The sequence below is a fragment of the Canis aureus genome, chromosome 1 (genome assembly GCF_053574225.1).
Source record: "Canis aureus isolate CA01 chromosome 1, VMU_Caureus_v.1.0, whole genome shotgun sequence".
NCBI lineage: Eukaryota > Metazoa > Chordata > Mammalia > Carnivora > Canidae > Canis > Canis aureus.
In genome coordinates this window covers 41,968,537-41,995,372 of record NC_135611.1, presented here as the reverse complement: position 1 = coordinate 41,995,372, position 26,836 = coordinate 41,968,537, and the positions used below count along the sequence as shown (strand labels likewise).

General features: G+C 40.9%; 1 protein-coding gene across 3 annotated transcripts in view; it reads right to left on the bottom strand.

The window, feature by feature from the left end:
* Positions 1-26,836, bottom strand: part of MTHFD1L (methylenetetrahydrofolate dehydrogenase (NADP+ dependent) 1 like) — a 188,306-nt gene that overhangs the window by 30,372 nt on the left and 131,098 nt on the right. For all 3 annotated transcript variants that reach the window (XM_077896736.1, XM_077896745.1, XM_077896755.1), the window contains 2 exons: positions 18,897-19,004; positions 16,368-16,520 (listed from right to left, as the gene is read on the bottom strand). In XM_077896736.1, the coding sequence (XP_077752862.1) occupies positions 16,368-16,520; positions 18,897-19,004 (261 nt within the window). The remainder of the gene's footprint in view (positions 1-16,367; positions 16,521-18,896; positions 19,005-26,836) is intronic.

The following is a 26,836-nucleotide window of genomic DNA, read 5'->3' as shown; positions in this document are numbered from 1 at the left end:
CTTCTGCTGCCCGTATTCCACCCCGGGGCAGTGAATTTAATTATTTGCTATGTAAATATTACTGGAGTTGTTTTGATCAGATTTTCTGAATTACTTCCCACAAATTCAGTGCTGTTTATCTTAGAGATGTCCGCTTACTGACCTTGGCCGGCTTTGCCCTTCACTTAAATCCTAATATCTTCCTCCAAGTTTCTACTGTTTCCTCCCTACATTACATGAAGGATTTGAGTCTGGAACCAAGCAAAGCCAAAATCTACTGGAAGCATTGACTTCCTCATAAATAAAACGGATGATTCCCTGGTACATTATGTAATACACTGAGGAGGAGCCTCTCCTTACCACGTCCTGGCTGATCTATATGTGCCCACAGGACAGACAGCATAGCCAGTCTCCGGCATGAGGATCTAAATGCCATGTCAAGGACACTGGAGGAACTGCTCTGGGACGTGACTATCTTCATGCAGTTTGGTTAGCAGTAAATACTCAATATCTCTAATAGTTTCCAGGAATGAAAACTACTCAACAAAATGGTAAGAGAAAAGCCTCAATACTTAGGGAAGTACGCGACAGGTTTTATAACATCTGCATCATTTCGTAGTTGTCATTTCATAAGAAAGAAGAACAATCTTAAATTTTATATTCTGATTTTATAAAACACCAGTCAAGATCCAGTTTATAACTACAGAGGCTTAAAATTAACAGGTACCTGGGGAAAGGATCCGTCCTATGAGGTGTAGGAACTTGGCTCTGTGGCAGAGGCAAGACCATGAGTGCAGATGTCCCAATTCAGTCTACTCACCACTGCACCATCCTGGCCTTCACCGATTAGCTGTCTTTTGGTTTAAAAAAGAAGTTCCTTTAGAAATATTGTGAAATGTATAATGTTGGTGAATTGTTATCTAATGAGTTAAAATGGCAAAATAACAACCATTGGCACACATGTGAGATGTCCTCTCCCCGCCACTGCTTGGCCAGGCCACACCCACCTAGCCCTGCAGGCGGGGTCCTCGGAAAGGAGGGGACCAGGGCTTTCTAAAGCATGGAGTCAGGGGGCCACATGAGCCATGGCCTTTCCTTCTTGCAGGACAAACCATACCTTTCCTCCTAAACCATAACTTTTATGATAGAGCTCTATCTTCAGGGTTAAATGGGCTCCTGTAGGCTAATTACCATCTACACATTGAAAATTTGCAAAGGTGTAACAGACTGAATGACTTGAGGGCTGTCGGCCTGTAGGTCACCCTTAAAAGCCAACAAGCAAAACACGATTCTGCAAAGCATGCTGAAGGAGCTTTCCGAAAGATCAGAAATGCAGCCTCCACCACCAGTACAAAGGCCAAAAACAGATGTGACAGACTGCAACACTCAATGCTCCCTACGTCCTGCTCCTCCACGAACCCCAACATGGCCCTGACCCTCCCAGAGGCTCACACTGCACCAAATGCATATCTTGCTCAACTCTCTTTGTGAAGTTGTTTATATTTCATCAAAATGTCAACGTGGGAAGTCAGTGTAAGGTCTTGCTAGGTGCCAAAATGAAACAAGAAAAGAAACCAAAACGCTCAGTACCTAAGCTATGCGTTGTCGCTGAAAGGCAACGAGAATGAGGATTTTTTTTTTTTTTTTTTTTTTTTTGGAGAGTGAGGATTTTGTGTACTGCTTTCCTCAAAGAGAAGACTATTTCCTGGCATGTTTTAATTGAGAAGATAAGGTGGGAATATATCTTAATATGTATGGATGTGTCTATTCTAAGTCTAGATCTCTTTAATCTCAGAACATGCTGACATGGAATTACTACTTATGTTTTGCTCCCTAATCTTCTGCAGGCCTCTTCCAGGAGATGGAGGTTTTCAGTAAAGAACTTGAGGGAGCTTACTTTTCAATAAAATTTAAAAATTAGATTGATAGAAATCCGGATCATGGAAGATACAAACTGAATAGAAGTCAAGATCCAATCAGACAGTAGGTGTATGGTCCAGGCATCCTACAATTATGAGGGCTCAGCTGTTTAATAGTTTTAGAACTTCTTGACAACCGAAGCAAAAAGGGGAAAACACTCAGGCCTAGGATGTGCCTTGAAAATGTATTTTCATTCTCTGGGGAAAGCAGCGCAGAAAACAAAGTAAAAAAAACAAACAAAACCCAAACTGACACTTAGGATGGAAAGAATTCATTCAATGCCTGGAACCTACTGTGTGTTAAGTGTGAGGCCTGGCAGTTAGAACTCAGGGACCAATAGGATGACCCCACCCTCCCAGGACTCCTCGAAGAACCACAATCCATTACTTTCTAGGGAAAGACAAGCACGCATGTCTCATAACTTGGAGCTATGACGCTACAACAGAAGTCACGGTATAAAAGGAGTACACAGAAGTTACGGAACCCAGAGGACCCTCTCCTGTGAGTTGTCTGGAAGGGGTCCCAGGTCAGAGGAGTGTCCTGCATTAGCATGTTGGTAAAACAGCTCCTGACAGCACCGGTGTTCCTCAAAAGGACACTGTTCAAGAGAAACAGACTACACAGTCTGCCAGAAATACCATTTCCCAAGCAGGCCTGATAAAAAAAATCAGGCAGCTGATAGTTCAAGGTTATAATCCCTGGCAATGGCATGGAGTGAATCTCTTCTACCGCATTGTGCTCCTATGCCTGGCAGATCAACCATATGGCTGGTTGATAATATATTTGTGAAATCAAGGAACCAAACCAAATCTCTCACCTAAAAAGATAACCAAGCCATCCTAAAGAGACAGGGGCTAGGACTCAACTTTGAAAACAGTTCTAAACCTGATACAAGCACATTAACTAATGGGTGACAGAAATGCTGAGATCCACGCCATAAAAAAGTGGCTGACATCACTCTGGCTGATATTCAAAGATACTCAAAACAAAGGTTTCTATGAGAAAAGTCACAGGAAAATCTCAATATGTCACAATGAAATTTGCCTTTTGAGTAACACAGCCTTCTGCTAACCAACTAGAAAAATGAGTCAGAAAGTTTATCCTGGCTTATTAAAGACTATATGGAAATTAATGAATATCAAGCAATATGGTTTTGGATACCATCTGCTCCCATAATGGGATTGGTTTTGGAGTAGATTATTTAAAGCCACTCTTTCTAATTAGATGGTTACCAGAACCAAGGGCCACTTTAAGTAACTTCTAGGATGTGAAAATAAGACCATATAATCAGTACAAAGATGGTATACTATTTCTTACAGGGCAATGCCAAGGTTGAATGTGGTTCTGCTACTTACTAGCTTTTTGATCAGGGCAAGTTACTTAACCTCTCTGTGCCCTGTTTCCCTGTGTGTAAAACAAGGATAGTGATATTATCTACCTGGAAAGGGCACTGTGAAGATTAAATCAATCAATACATACAAATTGCTTAGAAATACTACCTGGCATCCAGCAAGTGCTCAGTAATACAGTTGTGCTCTGAATACAGTTTTAATTTTTATTATTTTTATAATTTATGTAAGCCTCCCTTTCTTCTTAGCTGCTTTTCTATGCATTTTTACATCGCTGAATTATGGGCTAGGAATCTCATTTATTTTCCCACTAAGCAAATCAATTATTCCTCCAAGTCATTAAACATCATGAACACGGAATATATTTAGAGACCGTCATTCTGGTCTTGAAACTATCTGGACATTAGCATCTTTAACCCTCTCCCTAATGAATCTTTTTAAAATTACTCATTCCACTTAGGAGAAAAGAATGTATTATTTTGGGGCTGTCTGTGCATGTGCTCATAGAGGAGATATGGAAAAAAACAGAATCACAATTGAAGACCTATGAAAATTTACTGAACGGGTATAGGCATAGTTTTTGTTTTTTGAGTTATAATACACGGAGAGCAGTGTGTGCATGTTGACAACCCAAGAGGGAGGATGGGGTGTCAGGGAGAAATGCAGAGTAGGCTGGTGCACTTGAGATGAACTGGACACTCCATCACTGTCCCCAGCTTGAATCTGTGATCACAAAGAAGTGCTAGAGCAGGATTTATGGGCATATGTTCTTTCAGCACTACAGATATTCCCCATCATGGCTTCCACGTATTATTAACTATATACTGTCCAAATAAAAGAATCTGTCTGAAGCTGTACTCTGTAAAACCTAATATAATCTTCCTAAACCTTCTGTTCTTCCAGTGATGTGGTGGCAGCCATCATTTTTTTTTTTTTCTGTCTGAAATACTTCCTACTCGACAGAAAGATATAAGGTTCCAATTTATGCCCTGAATGCAAACTAAATAGGCTTCAAAGAAGCCGAATAGATGTCCTATTGGAATCCCATTGTTAGGTGGTTTGGTGTCTCTTCTGTGTCTTCCTGCCAAGACTATTCCATTTCCAAAATGGAGCACATTCCATTCTTTATGACAAACTTATCAAAATTAAAATGACCTCCAGCTGTCAAAACAGCTTGAAGAAAAAGTCAGTTATGGTTATTATAAATAAGAGAGAACTTACAGCCATCTACGCGATGATTTTTACCCACGTGAGAAGTATAAGTAAATAGTTTTAATTGGCATGAAGGACTGTGAAGGAGTAATCTGCTAAATTCATTAGGGATGGAAGGCCAACACCATGGTGGATCTAAGAGCTGGACTGACCATCCTCAACTTGACCTTTAGCAGACCAGTTCTTGTAACAAGGATTTGTGGGCCCAGACTAAAAACTGTCTCTTAACATGAGTGGTAGTCAGGATTTTTCACTGCTTAGAGGGAACCTTTCACATATCATTGTGATTTTATAGGTCTGATGACAAGTTAACTCTTTGCCATTTGGAATTAGCTTCCACTATGCCATAAAAAAGAGCAAAGCTAACGGAAACTCAGGTTATTGGTCCCAGCGGACTTACAATAACTGTGATAGAGCAGCAAATAAGATGAAAGTGGAAGATTCTAATGGATCGGAAATATCTGTGCAAGTCAGAAAATAATGCATGGCGTCTCAGAGAAGAGATTATTTCCTTTCTTTGTAGGCCAATTCTCTTTATTTGTGTAATGTAGTTTGAAGCACCTTTAAAAGCTTTTGATTCGTAGCAAATAACAGCTCACTCAGAAACCAACTTATTGAGGCATAATGACTAAATGGATATAGAAATAGTGTTTCTTTCTCCATTCTTCCCACTGGCGATTCTGTAGTGCAAAAGCATTGTCCCGACTTGCTCATTTTGACACCTCTAGCCTCCTTGGTTACCTAGCACAAGATTCACCTGTAGAAGGGCTCACACAGCCTGGGTGATGGAAACTGCTAGAGGTTCTGTTTATTCATTTTACTTTATTTTATTTTATTTTTTTAAAGATTTATTCATTTACTTATTAGAGAGAGAAAGAGAGAGAGAGAGAAGCAGACTCCATGCAGGGAGCCTGACGTGCGACTCCATCCTGGGTTTCCAGGATCACACCCTGGGCTGAAGGCAGCGCTAAACCGCTGAGCCATCGGGGCTGCCCTGTTTATCCATTTTAAAGACGATAAAGAATGAGTTGGAGATCTTGCATCATGGGCCTGCAGGAGGTAGTACTGCACACCCTCAGGGACCACCATTCAGACTGCTAGGTTTGGGAATGGTCTGCTCACATCAGCGAGCTGCCTAAGGACTTCTGATGGCTTACTCCTACTGCATCTCTCTCCAGCTCTGGCCACTAATGCCCTCTGTGGTGGGGCTCCTGCCCACTGCTGTGTCTGGAATGCTTCACCTGAGCCACCCACCCCCATCAGCATTGTTTTTTCTCAGGACATCTCACAGGCACTGCTGGGAGGTTCTCTGCATTGCTGCCCCTTCTCACAGGACATGTGAGTCTTCAGTATCCCTTTGCACCCTGGTACTATCAGCACTTTGCTGGTGTACAGGAGTGTGTCTGCATTCCTTGAGCATGAAGCATCTGGGGCAGGGGTTGGGTGTTTTCGGTCTTGGTAACCTCAGTGCATAGTGTAAATTAAACACACAACCATGTTTTAAATTAGAATGAAACTGAGAAACTGTACATCACTCCAATGTGAAAAACTCTCCAAGTATCAGCTCTGGCCTCTTTCCTGAACTCTGGGAACTAATTTCTAACTGTCTCACAGACGACTTGACAGGAAATTCGGTGGGCCCGAATTTGCATGCTCACGATGCAAGATCTCCAACTCATTCTTTATCTTTAAAACATGTAACTCTCCTGTTTGCTGTGACAGCAGCTTGCTGTCTTTGTTCTTTCCAGGTACATCCTTCTAGGTCCCAGGAGGCACCTGCCACTTCTTCCTCACATTTCATTCCTGTGACCTCTACCAGCCTCCCAGCATACTTTCCTCTCCACTTCTACTGTCATTCCTCCGGCATGGGCCCCTCAAAGTCAGCCTGGCCTCAGCCTCTTTGTCCTTCAGATCACTGCCAGGGTGGCTCCCTGCCCACAAAATCTCAGACACCCCAGTGCACCCAGTATGTCATCTAAAGCCATAATCTCTTTAACCAATCCTCTCAAGTGGCCTTTGCTTTCTTTGAAGTTCTACTGCATCATTCACACTTTTCCTTTGGTAAGCCAATGCACAAACTATTTACTGTAATTTTTAAAATGTTGATGCTTTATTTATCCAAATACTCTCTACCCCCTTAGGGTGGCTCACATTTTATGCTTTGTTATATGTATCAGTGCTCAACACACCTGGTGTTATGAATACACACTGACTGATCTATGAAAAGAAAAAAAATCAAGATGTTGAAAAGCTAAGCTATGTTATTCTTGGGTAAAGATCTCAGAAGCTTTAATATTCAGAACACTAGCACTCTCCCATTTATCATCAACCATGCTCAGAGGGCTGGTATGGAGAGTAATGAGCTCATCTATATGAAGCACAGGGAAGAGTGTCTGACTTGTGGTTAAAACAGCCCTTATGTCAAGGAGAGGGGGGCAAGGACATAGGATGCAGCACATGGGAGAAAGACTGGATACATCTATGCAAAATGTGGATAAGCAGTTTCTACACAAATCCCATACTGCCAAGCAATACTGTTTGGTGGGATACTTGGTCTGTAAGTAAGTCCCTATGTAAGCACGTTAATAAAAATACATTTGGACTTCTAGTTTATAGTATTGCTGGTCAGTAACTGGTTCAAGAACAAAGGCTAGAGCACTAATTGGGAAAGGCTGGAGTTATCAACAGATACAGCTGGTAGGCACTAGAGCCTCTGCTACTAGCTCCTTAAAAGACCGCTTTTCCCATCTGGAATTTAAGTTTGGGATCATATTAATGGTGAGTTCACACTGGTAGAGCTTTCTTTTAAAATTCCCTTGCTCTCTATGGAATTGGCAGGCTACCAACACACATGGAAGGCTCTAAATTAATGTTTGTTTGTTTTTTTAATTTTAAAGATTTTATTTACTTATTCATGAGAGACACAGAGAGAGGCAGAGACAGGAGAAGCAGGCTCCATGCAAGGAGCCCAATGTGGGACTCCATCTCAGGGCTGTGGGATCACGCCCTGAGCCGAAGGCAGATGCTCAACTGCTGAGCAGGCATCCCTCCAAATGTATGTTCTACAATGGGCTTCCAATTGTGGAAAGGTCAAGAAAACTGAAGACGTGTTCCTTAACCAGAGGGGTCTGGATGAAAGGAGATACTTGGGCAAGGTGACATGGGAAAGGCACAGACTTCCAAAGGAAATAACTGTAATACATTTTAGCTGGGTGGAACGGACAGCACAAACGCAGTGTCCTTGAGTGAGAGATGGAGTAATTGGAAGTGAGCAGGTGTCACAGGGGCACCATCTCCCCAGCGCCAGTGGGGGGGGGGGGGGGGCGGCGGCGGCGGGGGACAGGGGAGATTGGGAGTTTGAGAAAGTTTGTATTCAGAGGAGAAGCACTAAATTTGGGAATGAGATGATAGATTTTGGAATGTGTAAAGAGGCATGGTAGGTAGTTTTCATGGGTCCTACAGTCTCTAGAGCTGATTCTAAAAACAGAAGAATGACTCTAAAAACAGAAGAATGATGTCCATGACCTATGCAGCAATTCATGTTGCCAGCCCTAGGTCTCATCTTTAGCAGAATGTAGTACCTTTATCACAAATACTTAATGCAGACACCCCAGCAAATTCTTGTCGTGTTTGGCAAATGTCTATGAATTTTCTTAATGGGTCTCCCAGGGACTTTATAAGTAAAGTCCATTTGATCATTTAATCTAACTTAAGTTATTTCCCCAAAACCTAATAGCTTTACATTTGGTCTGTGATTAAACTAGATCTGTGATACTTACTGATGTAAATGTTTTGAATTCTCAGTGATACCCAGTAAAGACTAAAGGACAACTGATTCTTTCAAAAGTGATATACAGCAAATGTTTTATGGAGACCATAATATGTCAATTATGTATTTTAAAATTTAATCTAGTATCCATGGGTGGATAAATTAATGAACACATATATTTAGGCCTGTAAACTGGCATGAGTTTTGATATTATCAATTATATTTTCCTCAAAAACTATAATTGTAGGTTTCAAATACGAATTTTCCAACAAATCTAGCTTCTCTTTCTATTAATCCATTCCCACCACACCCTCAAACTGACTCTGAGGACTAGTGGGCCCTTTAGTTGGGAAAACTGGTATTAATTCTATTTCCCTTATATAAATTACGTAACTGCTTCTGATTACATGCCTCTCACTAATAAGGGGATAAAGTATAATGAATGCAACAAAGAAGCATTAAAGAGAAGAAGCTCCAGGAGAACCAGATAATTCTATGGGTGTCTTTCAGAAATTCTGGACTGGGGTATGCCTTGATCATCAATTTTATGCTCTGAATCCAAACTAAAACCAGGGAGGAAACAATAGATAGAAGTGGAGGAAGAATGGGCTAGTACTTCACCAATCCCTAGAGAGAACAAAAGATCACTATACTGACTGTAGGGCTGGATGTGTAACCACTACAAGCACCCTCTTCTTGGTTTATAGGAAGTAAAAAAGAATCGACACGAGGGGAATGATAACAGTAGGTTAAAATTTTAACTCAATGACAGAGATATCTGAAAATGTTATTACTCAGCCTATTAGCCTGGCTGAAGCCGATTTCATTTAAAATAATTTTATACTTATGCTAAAAATAAATTAGTACCAAAGTAGGGGAGAAAAAAAAAAGCCCAGTCCATTTACTAATGGACTGGGCTTCGACAACTCCAGGCGAGAGAGAAGAAATGTCATTTTCATGAGTCACGCTTCCCTTGTCTCATCAATCTGATAACAGTTTCTGGAAATCAAGAGTGTTGTGGTCATCTTCCTTTCCCCTAAAAGACGTCACACAGGAAGAGAGGGATGACTTCTCTCCTACTGGACAGACACACATGTGTAGCTGGCCTCTGGACACTGGGGAGGAACATGTGGTCACAAAGCAACCAGGCGGCTTGCTGCAGGGATGTCAGGGGAAGAGGAGCCAAGTGGATGCCTGAGTCAGAGGAAGGCATGTTTGGGAGAAAGCAGGAAATTCTGATGTAGAGATGAGAAGAGCAGTGGGCAGGGAACCCCGGCTGGGTGGGGAGAGGAAACAAAGCAGATCCCCAGGAACAGAGTGAAAGGACGTGGTACAAAGAAAGGGAGGCCCGCTGGGGAGGGAGAGCCTTGGGCAGGGTAGGAGGCTGGTTCATTTCAGGTGTTGGGGAACCAGGGCCAAGCAGCAGGGGAGACAGATAGGCTATTGGCAAGACTTAAAAGAAATCAGCTTAGAATTTCTTTATTTGTGGGGGTAGGGGTTGGGAGGCAGGGAAAGCAGAGGGAAGGTAAGGAGTAAAAAGGGGATTCTGTAGCTTCTGAGGGTCTAAGGGATACTCTGGGGCTAAGGGAGTTCCGTGTGATCTCATGTGACAGTGAGCCCTTTTGCTACGTGACTGCTTATCCACTGCATTTCAAGTGCAGCCTGGGGAGTGAATGTTTAATTTTTTCACTATGTAACTGGCCATAAATCTCTGGAAAATGTGAGGAGCAATGCATTTGATTTGAACCTACAAGGTCTGAATTAATTCACCTTCATGCTTAACCGAGTGAAGCAAGTTTATAACCGTGTGTCCCTAAGTGGGGCCGGCACACAGAGGAGATAACATATCCCCACTGTGCTTGAGAATAACTTCATCGCTGACCTGAATCGGATCCAGTGGAAACTAAACATTCAGTACATACTTTTACAGTAGAGGGAGTAGAACGGAAAACAAGGTAAGCGTAACTGAAACATGAGAAAGAACAAAACGGCCATGACTTAGCTGGGTGGGGCCACAATCTACTTTTTCACCCCCCTTGCCCCCCAATCCCAGTCCAATAAGTCTCCACCCAGCATGAGCTGTAGATGACATCACTCACTTCCCAAACACTCCAGCAGTTTCCTGCTTTCCAGGACCCGGCCAAGCAAGGCAGTCAGTGGTGCACCTGGGCAGAGATGTGGCCGGGTCAGGTCAGAGTGGAAATGAAGGCCACACCAGTGCTCGTCCATCTGTTCATTCAATAAACTGCATGCTTTACCACTGATCTCTTGGCCCCTCTTCCTTGGATAGACTTGCACACTGTCATGGGTCCAGGCCAGGTCAATCACAGCAGGAGCAAAATACACACGGACACACAGGCAGTGCCCATGATCACCATTCTGCTCCAGAAAGAGCACGGGGACCAAAGTGAGAGCACGGGGACCAAAGTGAAGGGCGTGGGAAGGAGAAGGAGAAGGAGAAGGAAGCTTTGATCTGCTGCATCTGCTAGTCCTCCCAGCTAAGATGTCTTTCTCTGCTCATCAGTCTGTGAGGCGAAAGCACTCAGTCTATTTCTGTACAGTGGTTCAAGTGGCCACTCTGCCTCCCAAAAATGCTCTACCTGGCAGTGATCACCACAGCAACACCCTAGGACATTTTAATCCCTTCTGCATGAACTGTGAGGCTGCTGACTCTCAAGATTCTAGCCCACATTCATGTCCTTGGAGTTCTTATGTCCTCATTTGATGTCCCATGTTTGTCAATAAAGATCTCATATTCAAGAGAACCTCACTCCAGGAGGACTCCTAGGTTCTTCAGGAGTCTCAGTGTGATATCAAAGGAGAGTAGTCAGATACACCGAACACTAACATCAAATGGACTTCTGGTGGAATTCAGTTAGTTGGACATTTCTCCATGCCACTGTTTTGACAGTGCATAGCTGTGTGAGAACGCCTGAGAAGGAGAGGGTACTCATCCTCTTTCTACCCCAATGGTAGTCAAGAAGAGCCCTGGACAAATTAGCATAGAAAACACAATCTTGTGTTTCCGAAGACCAATCTGGGGTCAGCAGACATTGGAACCTGACAAACCACACCCAGGAGTGCATTTCCTATGGGAACATCCTAGATCTTCTGTCCTTCCTTCAGTGTCTCAACGTTACAGGTGTTAAAACACTGCAGGACAGCTAGGATGGGCAAGGTGGTGTGACCTGCCGGACTCCACCTGCTGCTGACTCTCTGGCAACTGACTATATAAATATTGTTTCCAAGTACTTTTAGTTTACCACCTGCCTATTTATTTTCAGATTATAAAAAAGGGACACATGCTCAATGCAGATGTTGAAATAAGTAGAAAAGTAGAGAAAGAAAAGCTATCTATAATATTGCAGCCCAATGTTCATTTTGGGGTCTTTCTAGTCTTTTTCTATGTGGAGTGTAATTTACTTCTCAGTAATATCATGGCATACGCTTTGCTTACAGGCTAATATTTTTATGTCATGAAATTTACACCAAATGATTAAAGAGCCCTTGTAAATTATAGAAACTTAGAGACAATATCAAAACAACGTGATCAGAAGACAAAGACCATCTACTAGATTTCTTTTGGCCCAAGACTGTTTTGGAGAAATTTAATAAGCTATTAGGTTTATTGAACCCCATAAACCATAAGCTTTGAAAGAATTTTGGAAACATAATGTAACAGGGTAATCTGTAGAATACAGGGTAGGGAAATCTTGAAAACAATTTGTTCTTTTCTTCCCACATCAAAGATCTGTATTTGCTAAACTATTTCTTACAAGGCGACGTACTAAGTAGTGATGAGCTGGTCACGAATCTTGTACGAATTTGGAGCTTTCAATAACATGCTGGAAATAATGTCACTAAAATGAAGCAAGAATACATATGGCGCTTAGTAGGAATGAAGACTGTTACTCTGTGAAGGAAAAATTAGCTATAGCCAGATGGGAAACACTGTGAATGTGTGTTAGAACGGTAGCAAAGGCCGCAGATGTCCATAAGCTGAGTAATTCTTGTACTGGGTGCTTATATAGAAATAGTTCGGGGTAGTGAAAGGTACTGGTGAAGTGTCTATGGCCGTCAATGGTATTCATTATCATTATTATTGTATTGCATGATAAGTAAATAGAACATGATGAAATAATTAAATGGCAAAAAAACCCACCGGTGTATAAGACAGGGGGTTAAAGAGTAAATATTTACAAAGCTAAATCTGGAGAGGGAAAACTGAACTCCCCAGCATCTCACCACATGATTGCTCGAAGTCAGCAGGGCTGGAGATGTTTATTGCTTGAGGATGCGCTTGCTTTATTAACACTCTCCCCTTTTAGACCTACTACGTAGCCAGAGGGTGTTTGTCTTTCATTCTCAAGTTCACAGCTTTCTGTACTATACATATATTCTAAGACCCATCAGGGAAGGACTTGGTCTTGTTCACCTTCACAGGGCTGTATGGACGACTGAATGAATGAATGAACACTGCAGAAAAAGTGAGAAGCTTTCTGAGTTTGGGCTTCTTTCTGGAGTGGATAGATGGATGTGTATTTCAAAAGTACTCACATAAGCACATGTTTTGTGATTAAGAGTAAGAGTGATTCATGATGCTAGAATTTTCCCACCTGTAGGAACCAGCCCCCCTCTGGTGTCACCCTTCCCCTCTCCCTCGGTCATTTCAGCGGGAAATTACTACACTGCGTCTCCCACATGGGTGATGAATGCTAGAAGCATTTCAGCAGACTGTGGCAGGGTGCAGAATGGGGTCAAGTAAAAGTAAATACCAGCCCTTATTAGGCGATCCTGGCTTCCCAGTGGTGTGTTTGCCCTGATACATGCGCAACTTCCCGCCGGCTTAGAAAGCAGACCTCTAAGGCCACTGGCTCCACATGACCGTGACCGTTTCCTGACCTCCAGGAACTCCTTTAGCTGGACACTTCCTGCCTGGCTCCTCACCCTGGATTGTGGCAGTGCCCTGTGGTGGGGGCGCCACACAGTGGCAGGGGCTCTCTTCAGGACATCTGGAAAGCCAGCAGCCGCCCCTTAGGGACTGGACTGTTCCCCACCATCGTTCCCTCCAAGTCAAACCTCAGACTGGTTCCCACACCAGCAGTGGCAGCTTGAGAATTCTGATTTCCCAGAACTGGTCTCACGTGAGGCTGTGGTGGTACTGAGATGGGAGAAGATCCACAGGATCTGTTTGTTTAGTGACTACAGGATTTTAAATTATGTTATGATTTTTATTTAATGACTATTAATTAAATGTTCAGAACTATTAAGGTTATCAATTATTGGTTCCTAATTTTTTTTTTTTAAAGATTTGAGAAGCAGACTCACTCCCTGTGGGGAGTCTGATGCGGGACTTAATCCCAGGATCTCGGGATCACGACCTGATCCAAAGGCAGATGCTCACCCACTGAGCCACTCAGGCATCCCTGGTTCCTAATTTTTATACCAAATCATTTTTTAAAAACTCATTTCTATCCACCTCTAAAAGCTGTAAGTTGCCTGGAGTGGAAAGCGTCTTTATTTGGGGGCTCCCCAGAGCACTGAGCACAGTGCCTTATGTACACTGAACGAATAAATGAATGACTGCTGGATGAGCTCCTGTGGGGTTTTCAATCTGTATAGGGCAAGACAGGATGGATTTTTGAACGTAGCTGACTTTCTCCTTGGTTATGTCCCCCAGCACAATTCTGCATCTCTGGGCCTTCCAGTTTCCCTGGGTGGCTCTCCCAGCTGCACTCTTATTCCCATGCAAAGGTCTTCACTGACCAAAGCTCAGGAGGCTTTTAGCACTGAGGAGCTGCCATCAGTAAGGCCATTCTAAGGGACATAAAAGCAAGCTCTTCTCACTAACCATTTTTGTTAATCGAGATACAATTAAGTTATACTCAATAAAATTCATCCTTTTTAGGTGTGTAGGTCTATGAGTTTTGACAAAGGTCTATAATCATGGATCTGTCTCTCAATTGAAATAATCAATATAGTATTTCCATCACTCCAGAACATTCCCTTGTGCCCCTTTGCAGTCACTTTCCTCCTCCGCCTCCCCTCCCCTATGGAAATGTCATCCAGCACTCATAATATCTGAACCCTTCTCCCTATATCAACACTGCTTTTATGCCTCCCTTGGGCTCCCATGGGATTCCTTGGTCTCTCCTGAGACCTTCGATGGTTCCTCCCAGATGCCTTGGAGGGCTCTGTAAATGTAGACATTTTTAGAAGATCATCCTTCACCCTCTTCTCATTTCTTCTTCTTTTTTTTTCCTCTTCTCATTTCTGTTGTGCTTATCCTCACTTCCCCTGTTCCACATCTGCCTTCATCTATAATCTAAAACTCTCAAGGCCTTCCTTCCTATTACTTTCTTCTGAGTGTTGAATCTGTATTTCTAATAGATCCTAAGACCATCTTATACATGCAAGTTAACCCTTGCAATTCTCCACATCGCAGCCAGTCTCATTTCTGGCTCTGCCAACCTGCCTCACACCATGTTCCTTCAGGACCGATGGCACTGCCATCACAGTCAAGCTACAAGTGTCCTACCTCACAACTCCACATGTAGGTGGCTACTTTAAAATATGTCTCAAAGTCGCCTTTCTCTCTATTTTAGCTTCAGTGTGATTGCAGTCTTGACCTTGATGAACTCTGGCCTTGACAGACATTCCCGTCTGTGGCTCTTGGCCCTCTGACCATTGTCCATCTGCTGCCAGAACTCTTTTTCCTTATTTTATAAAAATAATAATAATAATAAAAAATGAACAAATACAGAAACTACCCTAGAGTAACTCTGTAGTGCACACAGGAGAAAAATCCCAGTTCTCATCAATGGTAATCAAGCTCTGTAACAGCTTAGCCCATCCTATCCAATCTCAGCCACACTAGACTTCTCTGGGTCTGTCATGTACTTTTGTGTCCTTGAGTTTTGTTTGCCCAGTTCAGAGGTTGAGGTCTTTATTAAGTATTCTCAACTCTCTTCTTCTTTCACATACCTTCCTCTCTCACCCACCTCATGTGGAAGCTGCTCTTGGTACTCCTGTGCTGAAGGCATTCAGAATGCCAACACCTCACTTTCTAGATGCCCCTGTACTGTGCAAACCTGTGCTCCTCACACCTTTCTTGGTATCTCCATGCCTCACATGCAAAAAGAATTCAAGAAATGCTTATTGAAAACATTTTGTCCAATATTAGGTGAAATGTGTAAATATCAAGGCAAAGATTCTGCACTTTTTATGTACTTTTGCCTATCCATTGCTTATTTACATAACAACAGTCACATGGTTTATTTAAAAATTTGTTATAATGTTTCCTGTGTGGACTTGGATCATAACAACAACAGTAAGGATAATTATGACTTAGAATTTTTTGTTCTAAATCTAATCCAGGAGCACTCCGAAGATGAGAAGTTGGATTTTGGCCATCGATGATCACCAATGTAATGTGTATCATTATGTAGCTATAATGAAGCATTTTATGTAGGAAGCCTAACTTCATGGATTTTAAGTGCTTTGATAAATTTTCATGTATTTGGTATCTCCCTTCCATCCATAAAAAATCTGAAATAACATAATTATCAACTTATAGAAATGTCATCCCACATTGCTAAAAATGAAAACTCATTTAATTTGCTCATTTTCTAAGGTGGAGCCTCCTGCTTGATGTGCTGAGGAGCAAGGCAGAGGGTGAAACGCTGATTTTCCCAGCCTTTGGAGGTGCTAGGCTGGGCCTGTCTGGCATGAGTAGTTACCTTCATTTATCTGACTAGAGAAAAGTCTTATCATTTTGAGTACAGTAATGTGAAAAAGTCCAGAGGCACTACACTAAGCCATTCCACCATTTAAATATCAGACTGAACTGTACCAAGTCATTCTCTAAATGAGTTTTATGAGGGGAATCAGTTTTACGACTCAAGAGATCCTGAATACCAGATCTTAAAAAAAAAAAAAAAAAAAGAAAAGAAAAGAAAAGAAAAATCCATACCATGACAGCAGAGGAGTATTATATGGTGGAAGAGAATGTTTCAGAAAAATAGCAAATATTATTACTTCCCAAAACCTGATTTGTAAAGTGTTGGTGGAACATAAGAATTTAAGGCATCATGACAACACAGCCTGGGGAAGGTGTTTGGAGAATGTTACTCACTCACCGTTCCAACCAAAGGGTAGATGAACCCAGCGCCTATGCTTGCCCGGACATCACTAATAGGCAAAATGAAATCTCTGGGAACACCTTTCTTGTCAGGTTGGTGAGACAGAGAAAGGTGGGTCTTTGCCATGCAGATGGGCAAATTTCCAAATCCCTGTAAGAAAGGAAAGGAAATGTGTTCATTGAGCACAGATTAGTCTCCTGTATATGTTTAATATTACACTCCATATGATCCCTGAGGCTCAGATCCAGGCACACGGCAGGTGCTGGTTACTACTTATTCACTGAGTAAGGAGATGGGGTGAACCCTTATCTCCATGTGATCGCCACTTGGTTGAGGGTGTCTGTTATTTATTTCAGAGAATTCTCCTTAAGGAAGGCAGCGTGATGTGTGTGTTTGGGAGAAAGTGTGGCTATTTTCAGGCAAAGTAGAAGCAATGGCAGCTGCCGAAACTATTCCAAGGATATTAATACCCGGGGCTCAGAAAGGTAATCTGGAGAAAGGCTCTGTAATGAGGCTCTCAGTCATGTTGTTCACTCATTCTTGGAGGCTGTCAGGAAGCAAAGGGTCCCTTTGTGTTGGTTTATGAATCATGGCTATTTGATCTGCGATTACATTATATGAACTAAGATGAGGTCACTTTTTAAGCCTCTTATTTTTAAGGACCAAAGGCAACGCCTGACCCGGAGTTCCAAAGGTGAAAGGGCAGGAAGTCACATGTGGGGGTCTCACAAAAAAGACAGTGTCCTTGTAGCCTGGTTTCGATTAAAGGGTACATAGTGTCCCTTTAGTGACTTTGCTAATTAATGGCAACCACATACTGGACACATAACTTTTAAGGAACATTCCCTCACTAGACAGGGCTAAAGGAATGCAATCTTCAGAGGTAACACATGCAGACATTCTTATGATTCAATTTAAAAGTATTTGGAAGATTTTAGAATATTTTCATTTGGAGGGTGGTGCTATTCCTTTTTGAAAGGCTGGAATATTCTTAAATACTGATCAGAATTTTGCTGGAGGATAATCACAATTGCTCTATAGAAGTGGGGGTGGGAATTTTGAGTTTCAGAGATCATTCAACTAACGAAATACTTTGAACTGATTTAATTTCCAATTTAATATTTTGCTAGAACAGATATTTTTTTAAAAAGAAAGAATCAAGATGGTATATACTAGCACCATATTAGTTCATATAAAAAATAAGTTTTTCAGACTGAGAAAAAAGGAAGGAACTAACGTTAGAATAAATAATGGTCCTTAAATATCATTAAAAATTCATGAAAGAAAAAGATTCATGACAATGACCTTACGTTACTCATTTCAATACACGAGTGAAATTTCACTGCAGATCCATTCTGGTATACAGAACAATTCTAGGGAATTATTGATTTTTTAAAGGTTTATTTATTTATTTATTTGAGAGAGAGAGAGAGAGAGAGAGAGAAGAGCAGGGGGAGTGGCAGTGGGAGAAGGAGAGAATTTCAAGCCAACTCTCCACTGAACGTGGAGCCTGACAGGGTTCGACTCCAGGACCCTGAGATTATGACCTGAGGTGAAATCAAGAGTTGGATGCTTACCCAACTGGTCTATGCAAGTGCTCCAAGGGAATTATTTATTTCTTAAAAGTACAAGCTGAGGGCATACATGGGAAATTCTAAGAAAAAACGAATTGCTATCTTACCAAACCAGGGAGACTACTCTGGTCAGCACCGGTAGTATTTAACACAATGTCAAATATGATTTACAAATAGGATTTAGGAGTTGGGAAGTTAACAAAATAGATCAATAATATGCCTAATGGAGCTCCTCTGCTGACCAGCTCTTGAAATGCTTTGACTTCTATCAGATCATAGCAAAGTGGAAGGGGCACTTGAGGCTAATGGTCATTTTAATTGGGATGGCTGAATGAGCTGCAGTGGATGAAGTCCATGAAGTATGGCTATTTTGGGACTAGACTCAGGCTGCTGACTCCCATCACCTTCAAAGCTGCTTGCCAACTTGCCTTTGTCACTCTCTAGAGGTAGAAGATGAGATAGAACCTTCATCTTGGGTGGACAATCTCAGCACCAAGTCAGTGAACCACTTGGATAAAAAAGGAACACCAAACACCCCCATCTTTAAAAGCTGCATTATGACTTGCCTTACCTGGCACTGTGCTAATATTTTTAAGGTAGTAAGAGCTCTGCAATGAAGCAGCAGCATTATGGATCATCTAACTCTGATTCCACAGCGACACATCCAGAAAATTTCCGTGTTTGTGGCTGAGTAGGAGGGATTAACATGTCATAGATACAGCATCACCCATATCAGACGACTTGTAACTACAAGTCAATGATGTACAGGGTATATACCCACGCCATAATGTTCTATTTAGAGTTAATAAACTACCCAAGGATATTAATTCAATTTTTGTAGACGAAGTAGATTAAGCCACATTCAGCTGGTGAGATTTATAACTGTTTTTAAGTCAAGGTGAGTATTTTAAGAGCCCAACGTGGATTTTCCCCATAAAAGTGTAACTTTTACCTGTTGCGTGTAACGATCTATTTTGGATTGTGCTTCAGGAGACAGTTCGATATCTTTGGCTCCATACACAGCCTGGGCAATGGTTCTTATCTTTTCTACAATTGGAAGCTAGAGAAACACAAATGACAACAAAATTGTTAATGTTAATCCCGTTAAAGAATTGAGGGAAAGCTCAATGAGCTTTTTTGTAGTTGCTTAAAATTTTCTACCAGATTTCCTCTTCAACATCCATGGCACTTGAAACAAATATTCTTTCCTCTATCACCCTTAAGGTATGAAGAAGTATCAAGAAGCTATAGATGTTCAGCCAACACAAAGGCTGCTTATTTAGTCAATAATTTTTATCCATTGCATTGTTTTTAAAAATGTACTTAATACTATGGTTTTAATGGTCTCAGAAGTCAGAATAAGAGTATCCTAACTAAATACTTAATGCTGGTGTTTAAGTGCCTCTGAACTCAGGTTATATGACAGAACATAGTAGGCTAAAAAACAAGTATATTTTCTTATGAGTAAAAATGGGCTGATTTTTTAAAAAAGATTTTATTTATTTATTTATTTATTTAGAGAGTGAGAGCATGAGTGAAGGGGAGAGGCAGCAGGAGAGAGAAAGAGAGAGAATCTCAAGCAGACTCCACTGTGAGCATGGAGCCTGATGTGGGACTCAACTAATGACCCTGAGATCATGACCTGAGCTGAAATCAAGAGTTGGATGCTTAAATGACTGAGCCAGTAGGCACCCTGGAATGGGCTGATATTTTAAATGTTGATGTGATCACTTTATTGGGAAGTCAGAGGTTGAATCTAGCGTCACTTTAGCAAATAATGAGAAATCATGAAGACTGGGAAAAAAGACAAGAAGTTTAGATATGGGCAAATTTCGTGTGTGGGGTGGAGAGAAACAACCTTCCATAATGCTGGAGTGGAAACCTGGATGCGGATTGTGGTAAAATTCTGAAATGAAAGTGATCTTGAAAAACAACAATGGTTTGTTAGGAATGGAACATGCCATAGATAAAGTGATTCTTATTTAAGTAAATCATTTGACAAAGTCATTCATAATTTTACTGTGCAGAGAACATACATAAGCATAATGCAGTTAATTGATTTATTGTTTGGTGAACAGCTATTGGACCAAGTGCCCACTGTTAGAATGAATGTCAAGCAAGGGGCAGAAGTCTTTCATGGCCTACTCAAAAGCTTTGCTTGGCAATGGCAAACAGTACATTTGTAGGACTTAGAGTTGATGTACACAGGATCATGTCATCGGCGAAGAGGGAGAGTTTGACTTCTTCTTTGCCAATTTGAATGCCTTTAATGTCTTTTTGTTGTCTGATTGCTGAGGCTAGGACTTCCAGTACTATGTTGAATAGCAGTGGTGAGAGTGGACATCCCTGTCTTGTTCCTGATCTTAGGGGAAAGGCTCCCAGTGCTTCCCCATTGAGAATGATATTTGCTGTGGGCTTTTCATAGATGGCTTTTAAGATGTCGAGGAATGTTCCCTCTATCCCTACACTCTGAAGAGTTTTGATCAGGAATGGATGCTGTATTTTGTCAAATGCTTTCTCTGCATCCAATGAGAGGATCATATGGTTCTTGGTTTTTCTCTTGCTGATATGATGAATCACATTGATTGTTTTACGGGTGTTGAACCAGCCTTGTGTCCCAGGGATAAATCCTACTTGGTCATGGTGAATAATTTTCTTAATGTACTGTTGGATCCTATTGGCCAGTATCTTGTTGAGAATTTTTGCATCCATGTTCATCAGGGATATTGGTCTGTAATTCTCCTTTTTGGCGGGGTCTTTGTCTGGCTTTGGAATTAAGGTGATGCTGGCTTCATAGAACGAATTTGGAAGTACTCCATCTCTTTCTATCTTTCCAAACAGCTTTAGGAGAATAGGTATGATTTCTTCTTTAAACGTTTGATAAAATTCTCCTGGGAAGCCATCTGGCCCTGGACTCTTGTGTCTTGGGAGGTTTTTGATGACTGCTTCAATTTCCTCCCTGGTTATTGGCCTGTTCAGGTTTTCTATTTCTTCCTGTTCCAGTTTTGGTAGTTTGTGGCTTTCCAGGAATGCGTCCATTTCTTCTAGATTGCCTAATTTATTGGCGTATAGCTGTTCATAATATGTTTTTAAAATCGTTTGTATTTCCTTGGTGTTGGTAGTGATCTCTCCTTTCTCATTCATGATTTTATTAATTTGAGTCTTCTCTCTCTTCTTTTTAATAAGGCTGGCTAATGGTTTATCTATCTTATTAATTCTTTCAAAGAACCAACTCCTGGTTCTGTTGATCTGTTCCACAGTTCTTCTGGTCTCGATTTCGTTGAGTTCTGCTCGAATCTTTAGTAGCTCCCTTCTTCTCTTGGGTGTAGGATCTATTTGCTGTTTTTTCTCTAGCTCCTTTATGTGTAAGGTTAGCTTTTGTATTTGAGTTCTTTCCAGTTTTTGAATGGATGCTTGTATTGCGATGTACACAGGAAAGGAGAGTTATCTGACAGGAGAAAATAAAAGCTAGCTCTACCCTCTCAATCTGATGGAACCCCTAACTGCTTTAAAATGTGATTTCTTTACTACAGATTTTATAACTATAGAGTTGTTCTGTAGTTTGGAACTTAAATGTTGGGCATTTCAACAACTAATAAGTGAAGGTGCAAGTCATTGTAACCTTTCACTGAAGAACATAAAAGATGGTCTGAATCAATGGAGAGATATATTTTGTTCACTGATGAGAAGACTTGATACTATAAAGATGTCAGTTCTCTTAAACCTAACTTATTAGTTCAATGCAATTCCAATAAAATTCCCAACAGCACTTTGGGATGCTTGGCCAACCAATTCTTAAATTCACAATGAAGAGTAATAGCATAGATAGGTGAGATAACTTCAAAGATAAATAAAACCAAAAGAACAAAGATAGGAGACTTGCTTTCTAGGTACCAATCACACCATAAAACTATGGTAATTAATTCCATATGGTATTGGCACACAACTGGATGAATCAATCAGTGGAAGATAAGAAAGAACCCAGAAGGATATCACAGCAGGTGTGGATAGTATACAGTAGAAATGACACAAAACTGGGAAAGAGCGGACTATTCAAGTGACTTTAGCTGGAGAGAAATAAAAGATTAAGATTAAGAAAGAAAAGAAAAGATTAAGATTCCTACCTCACAACTGGTACCCAAATAAATCCAATATAGAACAAAGACATAACTTTTGAAATTAAAACTTTGAATACTGGAAAAAAAAGAACATTGGGAGCTCTCTTTATGGTTATGAGGTAGGGAAGGATTTCTTAAACAAGGCAACAGGATACACCCTAAAAGAAATGTTTTACAGATCTGACAACAATATTTATAATTTCTTGTATTAAAAAAAGACATTATAAATAGGGGATAGGATAAGGAAGTCTGGGAGAAGATAGGTTACATGCAAATATTTAAAAGTCAAAAGATTAGTTACTGGAATGAATTTAAAAAACTTCCTACAAATTAAGAAAAAGACAAATATTTAATACTGGGCAGAAGGAGTAACTAATAATCATATGAAAAAATGCCCAATCTCATTAATAATCAAGAAAAGGCAAACTAAAATGATGAAAATTCAACTTACACTCATTAGATTAGCAGGAATGAAAAGCATGAGAGTATCAGGCATAGGCTAGGATGTGGGGAAAATGATTCTTCTGAGTACTCTTGCCTTGGTTGAGATGCTCATGGTCTACCCCATCATGAAGCTTCCTATCTGGATTCTTTCCTCTCAATACACCCTACTCTACCAGTCTAACCTCCCTAGAAGGCGCCTAAGAAAAACTCAAAAATCTCAGGCTTGCCATGACCTACTGAAGGACACAATCTGGTTGTGACATTTAAGTAGCTGCACAATATGTGCTCTGAAGCATAACTAGGATAAGCTCGCATATCTTAAATTTTCCCCATGTTTTCTTGCTTCTGGGCCCTTACACATAAAGCCTCTTTGTAGTACTGCAAGATCAATCTCTGCTAAAGCTCCTTGAGGTCTATCTCATGGGCCAGCATCTCCAGAAAGTCTTTACTGATCTTCCCAAAGGAGATGTAGGCAAGTCTCTTCTGTGGGTGCTTCGCAGGACCAGGGGTTAGACAAGGCCTGGCAGTGAGGAGTTGAGTGAGTTAAGGCCTGGCAGTGAGGCCTGGCAAAGCTCACACTATTTTAAGGTGCATTGATGGATATGATAATGGTCCCATGATCAAACTATGATACTGAAGTTTACCAGATGGCAAGGGGCTTTTTGTAAACCACATTATAGGAGACATCAGCAAATAATCTGTACCTCCAGAAGGAACCATTTAAAAAAGAAATGATCACTATTTTCCAGGAAGACAGAATATGGAGAATGGACAGAAATGAGGATGAAGTAATTCTTAGCCCAATATTTAAGGAAAAGCTGTAATAACTAGAGCTGCCTAACTACACAGTGGCCTGTCCACCCCAGGAGAGATCAGTACAAGCCAGGGACAGTGCCAGGAATGTTGTAGAAAGAATTACTGCGCAAATGCAAAGTTGAGGCTGGACTACAGAGATAGCTTTCAGGGTGACTTCTACCGTGAAAGATGCCACATTCATATTAGGTGAAAAGAAGGAACGGCCTATAAATTCTTCAAGGTCAAGGCCCACTTAGAGGTAGGATGAAATACGGCCTTTGGAATCTGAATATCACCTGTAGACCAAGCAAGGATTCCGTGTGGTATGATGTTCACAATAATTATAAGAAAGTTCAGGTGCTGATGAGCTGAAGAAAACAATGAGAAGGGACTTTTTACTGAACCTCATCAGCATTATATGTTGATGGGCACCAAAGTGCTTGCTTTCAACACTGCACTTAAGTTAATATGATCTCTTCTGCTGGTCAATAAATGCTTTGCAAGTAACAAACCTCTTAAGAAATAGAAGTTAATAGGATGCTGGAAAATACTTGTAGAATCTACACGAGCAAGCACAATGACCATGCTTTGTCAGGGGAAGTCAGATCTCAGGATATTGTGTTCCCCAAGTAGTATAGCATAAAAGTGGGTCCTGGGTGACAGGCAGTGTCCCCATGGGCACTACAGCACAGCAAGGTGGCAGCTCTGGGGCGAGAGGCCTAAGAAAGAACACGGCCCCTTTTTATACCTGCTTAAATCATGTAAACTCTAAGAATTCATTTGCTCATCTGTACAATGGGCAGGTATGAACTGTATGCTATACTACTGCAAGCACTGAAGTGACATAGAGAAGATGAGTTGTGCATGTCACTCCACACAAACCCTAAGTAACATTATTATGGAGTAAGGCTAACAGGATTGGCAGAAAGAATTACATCTGCTCTGAAAGTAAAACAAAACAACAATACATATATTACAACTTATAACGTGTTTAATGAATACAGTACACTATTTACCGAACTCTAGGTTATGATTGGAAATTAAAAGGTCAGCAATTTCTATTAAGATGATAATTAAAGAGCTCACATGTGAACAAGGTAAAAGGATGAATAGTGAAGGAATTAGTGTGAGTGGGCATTTAGCTGATGTACCACAGGTTTTTAAACATGGAAATATTTTAGGAAATACATGTATTTCATTTTTAATTGTAGTGAAATATACATAGTGGAAAGTTAACCATCTTAACCATTTTGAAGTCTTTGGTTCCATATTAAGTAAGTTCATGTTGTAAAATCAATCTCTAGAACTATTTTCACGTTGCAAAGCTAAAACTGTGCCCATTAAACTCTAACTCCCTTCCCTTGGCTTCTGGCAACCACTCTTCCACTTCCTGTCTCTATGAATTTGGCTAGTCCATTCAGCTACCTCATACAAGTGGAAGCAGACAATATTTGTCCTTTTGCATCAGGGTTATTTCAATTAGCATGAACCTCAAGGTTCATCCATGTTGTAGCCTTGGTCTGAATTTCCTTCCTATTCCATTGTATGTGTACACTACTTTTTAAAAAATCCATTCATCCACCACCAGGCGTTGTGTTGTTTCTAAGTTTTCACTGCTGTGACTGATGCTGTCATGAGCATGGGTTGACGAGGACCTCCGACACCCAGCTTTCAATTCTCTTGGGCATTCAGAGATACATACTTTTGGTCTCTGACTATATTGCCTTCCTTTTTAATGCTTATTTGAAAGTATTTTGGGAATTTCAAGCAGGTGCCAGACTGACTTTGTGAGCTGTGTAATTATGGTTTTTTAAATTCCTATAGGGAAATTGCAACCACCCAAACATAACAGATGACCCAACCACAAAGTGCAGAAAAGCAGGACAGGGCCAGCTGCCTGCGTCCTAGTTGGGTGTTGTTTCTCCTCCTTAGCCTCAGATGCCAGACCTCCATGCTTCCCAAAAAGCACTGAAATCTGTCCCCTGCCATTCCAAATTTTTGATGCCCTGGCCCCAGTCTTCTTATGCTTAGAGAAGGTGAGAGTACTCCTCTGACAGCTTTGACATGTGCAATGCTGTCCAATGGAAGCCTAAAAGAAGGAACCCCCCAAACCCTCGTGTGTGTCCCACAGCCCCATGCTGAATAAATCGAGTGCTTCAGCTGATGTAGCTAAACATCTCAAGACCAAAATCCATCTAGGACTGCTACTACAATTTTTCCTTTTCACTCCTGTGTACAAGTGAACAAATAAAAACATTATCTCAGTTAATATATCTTCTGGGTTTAATAGAAAAACTAAAAACTGCCCTGATAAGATAGTTTTCATTGCGTACAACCTATTTATATTACATCAATAGGCAAGGGACTTTTAGCTGTGCCTCTGCTCAATTTGGGGGAGAAGTACAATCTTTAAAGAAAAAACAGAGCCAAGTTCATTCCAATGATCTTGATCTGAACTTGATATTCACTTACACTATTTTGTTTTAAATGATAGGTTTTATAAAACAAATAATATGGTAAAATAAATTAGGAATGTTCATGTATTAATCGCTCCTGGCTTTCCCTGACACTGTAAAGATTTACTAATTTATTTGTTCACCACATTGTTCACCCTCCTATCCCTAAAGTCTAGAGTGGCTTGCAATTAGTAGGCATTCCAGAAACATCTGCTGAATGAATAAGTTACTGCTGAGGGTGGGTACTTTCAAGATGTCATGATATGAAAAGAACTTTGGGCACTACTTAAACAAAGCATACCTAATAGGATGGGGAAGTGACCCAACACACAAATGTGACAGAAGAGTGTAATAAAGGCTCTACATAAATGTCATGACTAAAGATGGAAGATCCCAGAGCACAGGGCAAGGCATGGAGATCATCAAAAGCTGGTGAGATGTAGAAAGGAACTTGAGTCATGCTTGAAGGACATGTAAGATTTTAATAAGCAATGGAAGGAAAGGTTATCCTATACAAAGGGGAAGACACATGTCAAGGTGTGAATGGCAGCAAACACAATGCATCTTCTGGAAACAGGACTATTCTATTTGTGTACTATGCACAATTGCTGAACTCGTTAATAAGCTCCTACACAAAGCCTGGCATCTATGCCAGTATCTTGGATCATTTTTGAACTAACATTATGTTAAATCTTCATCTTCACCAAGATCAGAACTCTGACTATATTCTACATTTATTCCCTTCTAGACCTCTTAAACGTATATTCAAAAAATGGAAATACTCTAGAACAGAGGTGTCTAATGGCAACTTTCTGAGAAGGTGGGAATGTTCTATATACATGCTTCCCAGTCTAGTAGCTGGTGGTTACTAAGCAGTTGAAATGTTACCAGTGCCACTAAATTAATCTTAGTTAATTTAAATTTTAGTAGCTACCTATAACCAGTTGCTATGGTACTGGGCAGGACAGATCTGGAAAACTCTGACCTATTGTTATACTGTTGTACAACCTCTTGCACAGAGTTGACACCACACAGGTACACTGGAGGATGTAGGGACCTCATGTTTCATTATATTCATT